The 10,093-nt window shown below is 34.1% G+C and overlaps 2 protein-coding genes and 1 long non-coding RNA gene across 3 annotated transcripts; all 3 read right to left on the reverse strand.

Annotated features, from left to right (window-relative positions):
• Nucleotides 1-3,281: 3,281 nt before the first annotated feature.
• LOC124452541 lies at nt 3,282-5,210 on the reverse strand. Its single transcript, XM_047003100.1, has 3 exons — nt 5,206-5,210; nt 4,231-4,853; nt 3,282-4,122 (listed from the first exon to the last, which is right to left on the reverse strand). Exons 2-3 carry the CDS (start codon nt 4,837-4,839, stop codon nt 3,883-3,885), a joined length of 849 nt encoding a protein of 282 aa, XP_046859056.1. The 5' UTR covers nt 4,840-4,853; nt 5,206-5,210; the 3' UTR covers nt 3,282-3,882.
• A 337-nt stretch (nt 5,211-5,547) lies between these two features.
• On the reverse strand, nt 5,548-6,131 carry LOC124452543. The gene is made up of 3 exons (XR_006950796.1): nt 6,084-6,131; nt 5,843-5,954; nt 5,548-5,632 (listed from the first exon to the last, which is right to left on the reverse strand). It is a non-coding gene; the product is annotated as an uncharacterized LOC124452543 (long non-coding RNA).
• Nucleotides 6,132-7,380: 1,249 nt separating this feature from the next.
• LOC124452542 (TRMT1-like protein) lies at nt 7,381-9,498 on the reverse strand. Its single transcript, XM_047003101.1, has 2 exons — nt 9,079-9,498; nt 7,381-8,656 (listed from the first exon to the last, which is right to left on the reverse strand). Exons 1-2 carry the CDS (start codon nt 9,317-9,319, stop codon nt 8,406-8,408), a joined length of 492 nt encoding a protein of 163 aa, XP_046859057.1. The 5' UTR covers nt 9,320-9,498; the 3' UTR covers nt 7,381-8,405.
• Nucleotides 9,499-10,093: the final 595 nt, after the last annotated feature.

A 10,093-nucleotide genomic window follows, 5' to 3' on the forward strand; every position in this document is an offset into this window, starting at 1 on the left:
TTGTTTCATGACTGTATTGTTTAATGACTGTATTGCTCAATAACTGTGTTGTTTAACGACTGTATTGTTTCATGACTGTATTGTTTAATGACTATATTGTTCAATGAATGTATTGTTTAATGACTGTATTGTTTAATGACTATATTGTTCAATGAATGTATTGTTTAATGACTGTATTGTTCAATGACTGTATTGTTTAATGACTATATTGTTCAATGAATGTATTGTTTAATGACTGTATTGTTTCATGACTGTATTGTTTAATGACTTTATTGTTCAATGACTTTATTGTTTAATGACTGTATTGTTCAATGACTGTATTGTTTAATTACTGTATTGTTAATGACTGTATTGTTTAATAACTATATTGTTTAATGACTGTATTGTTTAATGACTATATTGTTCAATGAATGTATTGTTTAATGACTGTATTGTTTCATGACTGTATTGTTTAATGACTGTATTGTTCAATAACTGTGTTGTTTAATGACTATATTGTTCAATGAATGTATTGTTTAATGACTGTATTGTTTCATGACTGTATTGTTTAATGACTGTATTGTTCAATAACTGTGTTGTTTAATGACTGTATTGTTTCATGACTGTATTGTTTAATGACTGTATTGTTCAATGACTGTATTGTTCAATGACTGTATTGTTTAATGACTATATTGTTCAATGACTGTATTGTTTAATTACTGTATTGTTTAATGACTGTATTGTTTAATGACTATATTGTTCAATGAATGTATTGTTTAATGACTTTATTGTTTCATGATGATTTTACATGCCAAATGCATTAAAGATAAAAGAAAATGAGATGAAATTCCTCATTATCTTTTGTTTTGAATGCATTTGACTCATGTAAAATGTGAAGTATAAGACAGGCCTTATTGTCTCATGTCTGTGTTGTCGGAGAGGGTGCATAACCTCTAAAACTCATAAACTCTGGTGCATAACCTTTAGTGTCCTCTAAAACTGTTGAAGTTGTTGGCTGCATGTGCATGCCTGTTTCTGTAGATATTATCTTATAATTTCAATGATATAACAACTCAAAGATACAATTTTGTAATCTAATCGTCCTACACGGTTGAAACTTCTTGGGAAGGGGAGGGTATGGCAGGGAGTGACATCCGTCGTTCGTCTAGTCGGGCAACTTTTTGAAATTGAGATAAAAATACAATGTGATGTACTGCAAGTTAGAAAACATAAGGCAATATTATAAAGATAATTGTTCCATAACTTTAAAAAGTACATTACATAGGGTTTCGTACTAGTACATATTGAATCTTATTTAAAAGAAATTTTGGGATAAAGTAATACAAAATATTTGGCACTTCCATGACGTGTCAACGTGATATGTGGAAAGAAGTGAGAGAAACTGTTCTTTTCAACGAAAGCAGCTAATAGATCCATTCTATCGTTAAACCGCAACGTTAAGTTCATTTATCCAATATATCTTAGAGGCAAATTCATTGGCAAAATTATATTCTTTAGAAATTCAAAACCAATAGTTTTTTCTGAATGTAATTTGAATATCAAATTGAGGAGCTATAATTTATTTTGAGGTACACTGGATCCGCCACTGTTTCCAGTTATTTGTCCAAGCCAAGTGTGAAGATTTGCTTGCAAAACTGACGTTGATTTAGTGACATTTGTGGTAGATAAAAATTTCTGATTACTACATTGAATGCAGCACTAACTAATTTAATGATTCTTTTAACGGTAAAATCCTGTGTGCTCTTACGTTTTCGCCTCAAAACCATTGGCTGTTGTTGCCTTAGCTTTTTCCTGAGCAATATGCATCAGCGTTTCTCAACCACAAAACACACTGTTTCCTTAGAGTGCCGTAAATAAGTTACAAGTATGTTCAATACGGTTCAGAAAGAATTTACTGCATTTAGTTGACTCAATTTTGTATTTTTTGTTCATTAACGCGTACATACACGTTTTATTGCGATTAGTCCAGGAATCGTAATAAGCCGTTAGAAAATGAGCATCGCAAAAAAACGCAGAAAACTGAAAAGTAAGTTGAATTAACACTTTTTCAGCAGTTTTTAAAAATTGTAGAATGTCACGACTCATTAATTGTCCAAAGGAAACAATTGATCCAAACATGATATAAGATTGCACCAGAAATTTCAATGTTTTGTAAAAAAACGTTACTATGTCCATAAAGTATGACACCAATCTCCCAACATATTCACCAGAAAGTAACATAGATTACTACCAATTGGCTAGGAACTTTCTCCAATTACAGCAGTCCTTTAAACGTAATATGAAAACATTAAAACAACAAGATTTTCAATGGACAGTTCTATAGAGATTTCCTATTAGACATAAGACATACATGTAGATTTCCATGTTCTTCTATCATTAACGTCATAAACTATTTTCTAATTATATTATTGGATAATAATATTGCCTCTTAAGTAGTTCGGCAAAGCATTCAAGAGTCTATTGAATCCATTTAATTATCATATGTTTGATTTGCTTATTTTACAACGAGTTGTAACAAACAACAAATGGTCTGGACGAACCAGAGCCAAACGTGCAACGAATTGTGCTATTCTTTGTGTCGAACGTTTATCGTCTAATGCATCTGAATGTTTTAGATGTTCTACTAATATCGTTGAGTGTTTGATGGAGCACTCTTCCAGTATTCTCCCAATCACCATGAAAAGGTAACAGAATTCAACAGAAAAACTTGAGATTCTACAGCAACAAGTGCTCACTGACATCTCACCCAAACTAGAGCAACGTATCCCTTTCAAAACAAGTGTGGATAAATCCATAATTTCTTTGGGACCTATCATTCGGGGGGTGAAACAGTTCTGGGAAAAGTTGTCATTTAAAATAAGTTTTACTGCATGGCCTGAATGAAGAAGTGAATGTGCCCAGGTTGCGTTAAAATTGGGATAATATTCTTATATGCCTCGAACATTAATATCAGCTATTTGTATTTTGCAGTAGTTTGCGTTTGTGATCAATCAAGGAGACTAAGAACAATCAATAACGTGATAAAATTTGATGGAAAAACAGAAAAAGTTTGTTGTTGTCCTTTAAACGAGCATAATGGTTTGCTAGCTGTTTCTAGTATATGGGTTCGATTCCTGTAGTGCTCATTTTAAAAGGTATACACTATATATATAGTATAACGTATAGTATAAAGATATCAGTTCACATCGAAGGACGTCTTTATTTTACATAAAATTTTCACATTAGGCATAATTAGAAAATTTATGAATTATATAAGAATTTGAGAAAATTTGATGAAATGCTTCAAAGAACTTAAGATTCTATTTAGGCATTGGCTATCTATACGTATGTATACTATATATAGTATATAATATAGTATAAGGATATCAGTTCACATCGAAGGACGTCTTTATTTTACATAAAATTTTCACATTAGGTATGATTAGAAGTTTTATGAATTATATAAGAATTTGAGAAAATTTGATGAAATGCTTCAAAGAACTTAAGATTCTATTTAGGCATTGGCTATCTATACGTATGTATATATACTATATATAGTATATAATATAGTATAAGGATATCAGTTCACATCGAAGGACGTCTTTATTTTACATAAAATTTTCACATTAGGTATGATTAGAAGTTTTATGAATTATATAAGAATTTGAGAAAATTTGATGAAATGCTTGAAAGAAATTTGAATTTAGTGTTCAGGCATTGGACATCAGTTCTATATGAATAAGTATATATATTGAAATTAGATCTACAGATGGTAATGGAATTCGACTTTGGAATTCGACTTGTTACAATGTTCTTTGCCAAGCTGTGAACAACCAAACAGAAATTGAGCTTCCTTTATGTCAAATATCACTTAAGCTTTGATGACGACTGACGAGGTCACAACTAGTCTATAACAAGGTCGTAGCTGCTTGTAGCTGAGGGATTCATTTTCTCAGCAACGTGTGTCAACTCATCACAAGCATCATTTAGTGTTCCAGTGCTACTTGTGGCAGGTCTGTTAGCTGTTGAAAGACTTTCAGTCGACAAACGGACGCGTTTTGGTTGTGATGCCTGCTCGGTCCCATCATCTTCATTTCTACTTATAAGTTGACCGAAGGAGTTAAAACTCATAGCCATTCCAAACTGTGAAGAGACAGAAGATTTCATACATTTTAAAAGATTATTCCGGCAACTGGAAAAGGCAACATCACTTAGACTCCATTAAAAATAAAGAATAAAACACTCACTTACCTGCTTGCGATGAGTATTTATGATACGTTGGTTTAATTTCTCATTACTAAAATGAGTTGCCAATCGCTCCATGAAGACGGAATTGTGAGCTGTCAAAGATGTTGTGAAGTAATTATCACGGTTTCGTCTGTTGTTGAGTTGTTCAGCAGTTTCTGAATTGATCTTCCCGGCAAGTTGGTTAACGCAAGACACTCTTCGCAAGCAATCGGCTGGGTTCGTGGAATTTTTCTCGTGAAATTGATCAAACAGGCAGTAATGATCAGAAGATCTAGTTGAGGGATTACACAGAAGCTGCTCACCATCCGACCTTTGTACGACAGTTGACAAGTCGCATCTTTCTCCGTTTGGAAACCAAGGCCAGTCTATCTCTAGCTCACCACTATTAGCTCGTCTGATATTTTCCAGGCTATATTCAGCAACACGACCTTGGAATGGATGAAAAACGTCGTATCCTCTGTTCCTTGCATGAGCTACAATCATGTTTGCCATATCCAATATGGTAACATTCGGAACAGCAGCGAGATTCATAAGCATGTCCACATGATCTCGTGGTCCTTCTTGTCGCAATAGCCATTTCAGACCATAGCATACTCCATGTGGACACGTCATTCCCAACCAACCGCCTGTGCCAAAATAAAAATTATTTATCCATTTGAAATTATAATAATGAATTTGCTAAGTTTGCTGTCTTCTCACACAATGTGCACTCAATATATCAACAAATTTAACACATAAAAGTACAAAACTATGATGTTTTTGTTATATCTAACTCACATACGTCATCAGACAGGAATTGAACCTGAACCTTTTGCCCGAAAAGGAAACCATTTGATGAATTTTTGTAAGCTAACACACCAATATCCACAAAAGATTAATGTATAAAACGTATGTAGGTAGGAATAAAGGTAAGAAGCACAATACATAATGCTTTACGAAAATCGTCGTCTTTGTGAAACAATTTCAAGTTAACCTTACCTGAACCACCCACATCTTTGAGAAAAGTTTAAGAAACGTTTCTTCGATATTCAAAACAGATTTTATACGGTTAATTATATCAAGTTTCGACCCCTTGTCGCTCACATTTAAACTTCTGGCCATTTCTCTTATAACAGGTACCTAAAAGTACACAGAGAATGACTTTTATGTAAACCAACTCATCCCAAAAGTTTCTACACAGCCTAATAATTAATAGCAATACGCACTTTTCCTTCACAGAACAAATCCATGAGCTTTTCAATTGAACATTCATCAGATGTAGCCCCAGCTGATGTTAGGTTTTGTTTATGATACGCTTTCATGTATTCGGTATTAAAAAAGTTTCCTTCCTCTTCTGCATTTTGGGCCAATATATGGGGCCCAAAACTTATATGAAGGCTTGATTTCTAAAGGGTTTTTTCAGTACCTACAAACAATTGAAAAACTACAAGCATTATCATAATTCAAACACACCAGATGGTGTATACGCTACGTGCACATCAAACAAATCAATCATAAGGATTTGTAAACAAAAATAAACCGGATTTGTAAACAAAAATAAACCAAAAAATAAATTATGTAAGAAAAAACGTTAAACTTTCACGTGCAGTGAGTACATAAACATTGTAGCACGTACGTATAAGATCCTCTGTATAAGATCCCACAGTTCACTTGTTGCCAGTACTTTTCAGCGTCCACTTCATCTGCAGGAGCATCGGATTCGGGGTCTGGCAACTGAAGTTCACTAACTACAATGCAAATGAATACAAGTTAACAAAATCAAAATTCAAGTCAACAAACCTAAAAAATGACAATGTAAAAGTATGTAACAAAAACCACTCATAAAAAAAGTTTGCCAAATTATCAGTCAAATTTACCCGCTAGTTCAAAGATTCCTTTCTTGTCTACATCTAGAGTTAACAGGGAGGAAAGTGTCCACACAAAACACAAGAAAACCCATAGTCATGATCTGAGAGAGCTTCAAAGTGAAGATACGCGTTCATCATTTGACCACGTGGTAACTGAAATGGTCGCAACTGCAGCCAGTTTTCAATTGCCTCAACAGTGCGACTGACAGCGTTGTGAACCTATATTTTTCATACAATACATGCTCATTTATAGCATGCATACCTGGTTATTAATATCCCTTCCTTGTTTTTCTTAACTATCAACATGCAAAAATTGGGAGTGGGTGGTACAATATGGATGATGCACAGTTTGGTTAAGGCCATCACCCAGTTAAAAAATTTACATCAAGAGAAAAGAGAGGAAGGAATAGTGACAAGTGGTTCTTAAATGCTTTAAAAATAACATACCTGAAGATGTTTTCTGATCATATCACATATTCCCAAACTTAAAAGCCAGTTGTCATTAAAATTGTGAACACCAGCTGAATACTCCTGGTATCTGTACGGTATCTTGCACTCGACACAAAACTTTGCAAACAGCGAAATTCCTGGAAGAACAAAGAAAAGATACACACACATATATGTATACATTGTATAATACGCTTTCTGCTCATGCATAGTTTGAGCATTTTCCACAGACTACGTAGAGAGTCCATATGACACGTTCAACGCTTTCGCCCTATGCAAAGCTCACCGTTATAGGTTTGAGCACTCTGGTAACTATACAAAACAATCCATAAAATGTGTAACTGTACATTTTGGGTTTATCTTCAACTCAATGTCTTATCTAAAGTTCGAGATTTAAATCGATGATATATACACGCTGTTTCATATTAATGACAAACCTTCAATAATCCCTTTCATAGTTACCAACTTTGCATTTCTTGTTACACAGTGTGGCTCAGTTAGTGGTGATTTACAATAAAACAGATGGTTTCTACAGGAAGGTAACTAGGAGACAAGACAATGTCAATACAAACAATAAATCTTTTTGCTGTTTTAGTTAATGGAAAGAATGTCATTTTCAATAAGGAACTAAACCGTTGGAGAATATTTTCGTTGGAGTGAAGACAATGCAATAATAAAAGGTTGCTTTGTTCGATTTAAATAAACAGTTACCTTTTAGCAAATTGTTCCTTTTCCACAGTTAATGTCAAAGGAAGGTGTGAAGGGATTTTCTTTTCAGCAAACAGGTATTCAACAAACTTTGCAGCCACATCTCCAGAAGGAGGATAAAAAGCTGCCAGATAGGGAAATTTGATTTTGATTTTCAAGTAGAACGTCTTCAACAGCATTATCTTCTGGTTCTGGTAAACTTAAATCTTCACCAATTTCATCATCAATTGGTGGGTGGTGCCAACAACAGAGGGATGCCACTGTCCAATTGCCCACTTAACAATGCATTTATGCATGCAGGAACGACGAGATGGGCAGCATTTGCAATGAAATGATGAAGTTTCATTGTCATATGATACAATTACTCGTTTGCAAAATGACCAGTAATGATCCCGTTTAACATTTGCAAACACAGAAAAATGAAAGAAACGATTGGAGGAATCAGGTGTGACAGGCATCTGAACAACAAGTGGGGTATTCTTGTCATTAGCTTGTTTCTGCCACTGCAGACATTCAGACCTCCGTTCAAATTTCAACCATTTCAAAGTGTTCACTATATAATCAAGAGAATCTTCTCTTAAATGATCAACAACAGTTGACGTCCCAATAAAATATGTAGACTGCACATGATCACAAAGAAAATTTGCTTGACCACTTCTTGAAGCAGTTTCGCTAAGTTGACGACATGTATCAACACTACATGCAATAGAAGGAGAGTTTGTGGTTTTAAATTGACAATGAATGGGATGATCTGTTCCACTAAGTTGTTTCCTCACAAGATAAACCCCATTTGTCGAGTCAACACATATTCCATTCAAGTACCTCATTGAAGATATTTTCTTTCTTTTATCAGCAGCATGTTTGGTCTTTATGTAGCTTGAAAGGGAATTTGGATGAAATTCTCGTTTACAGTCTGGGAAAGGACATTTAACTCTGGGCGGTTGTTGTCGCATTGAACGAGACTGAGCAGGCATGTAAGAAAACTCCTGATATTGTTGAACCTCAGACATTTCTATGTTTGTGCTGCTTTGTTGGTGTGTTTCCTCAGATAGCCGCATATGTAGAAATTGCTCTTGTTGTTGCTGCGTTTGCAGCTGTGTGAGATGCTGAGTGGTCACTTGGTGCTCCAGCTGATGCTGCTGAACTTGAGGGAACTGAGTTTGATGCATTTGCTGCTCAAATGGTTACTTTATGTAGAGAAAGTTGACTTTGAGAGCATTGTTGTTGTTTCCCTGAACCAAACTCTACAACAGAAAGCTGTAAATCATGTGCACTTCTTATATGTCGAATTGCTTCATTGCGATGCTTGAATCCAGAATTACATCCAAAACAGTGATAGTGCGAAACATCTTTGAAATGCTTGACATCTGAGCCATGTCGTTTGGATGCAAAAGTACATGACAGCTTACACCTCAGAATGTCAAAACCTTACATAAAAAAAACAAGAAATAGTAAAGAAAGAATATGGAAATGATAGGATATTATGGATATATAGTGAGACGAATACAATATTAACTAGATGAGCATACAATCAAATGATATTCAATAAATATAAGATAGGTTAATAATGCTTTTCTATTTTAGGGAAATAGCACAGCACAAAGTTAGTTTCTGTTAAAAGCATGTGGTTTCATTTATAATTGAGAGTACGTATCTTCAGCTGTGATGATGCAGTTTAGAAAACTAAATATTTTATAAGTTTAAACCCAATTTCTCAAATTATTTATTAAAATTACCTAAATTCTTCATGATTTAATCAATACTTGTGATTTAATCCAAAGTTCTTTGTGCGTTTCGCTCATTGACGTGGGTTATGTATTAAACCTACGCAGAAATAAGCACATTTTACCTTCAAATTCATGAATCCTGTTTTCCCAGTGGACGCTTTTAAAGTGTTCTTTTACTCTTGATGGAATTTCTTTTGAAAATTTTTCAGGAGGACACAAAGGACAATGATACATCTCTCCATTGCATTTTTCAGCGCCACAGTCATTTCGACCACAACGTACAATCAGAGGACTACAAGTTTCATTATCACAGTACACAGATGGATGTCGCTCAGAAATCGAATGACTCCCTCGAGCAGCCATTTTGACTTTTTGTTGTTGCTAACGTCGTGTATTTGCTCTTTATCGTCATGTATTTGCGCTTTCCGTCGTGTATTTGCTCTTATGGATTGTGCAATATATACCCATACATGGAATACGTACTACAAGTCCTTATCTGTATATGCCAGAAAATGGATGCGATACACATATCTGTGGTTGTATATGCCAGAAAATGGATGCGATACATATATACTACCGTGAAATTGGCACCACATTGGGCACCACATTCAACACAACATTCATCACAACATTCATCACCACATTCAACTAAAATTTATCATTCAAAATGATAAATCAAAAAATCGTCTTTAAAACACGTTTTCCATCAAATACAAAAGTAAAAATAAATTCTTAACTGTTTATTACTATTTTACAGTCCTTAAACATCACAAAAATGTATAAAAGTCAAGAAATTGAAGAAAACACTAAGATTTATATTACAGTGTACTTTCATTTCTCTTAAATAGCCTATAATTTAAAAACTACACGGTAGAATTTTTTAAACTTGGCCAGAATATAGATAATTATATTGTCTAAAATATATCCAAAATCTGGAGGTGGCACAAAAAAATAAATGATAGAAAATCATCGACAAAGTCGGATGACACGAATGCGCGTAATATAATCTTATATATTTAAGTTAAGAATTCCTTTCAACAAACAAAGCCTTATAAATAGAAAACTACACGTAGAATTTTTTAAACTTAGCCATATTGTGATATTCTTATTGTCTATGACATATCAAAATCTGGAGGT

Source organism: Xenia sp. Carnegie-2017, unplaced genomic scaffold (assembly GCF_021976095.1).
Source record: "Xenia sp. Carnegie-2017 unplaced genomic scaffold, XeniaSp_v1 HiC_scaffold_25, whole genome shotgun sequence".
Lineage (NCBI taxonomy): Eukaryota > Metazoa > Cnidaria > Anthozoa > Malacalcyonacea > Xeniidae > Xenia > Xenia sp. Carnegie-2017.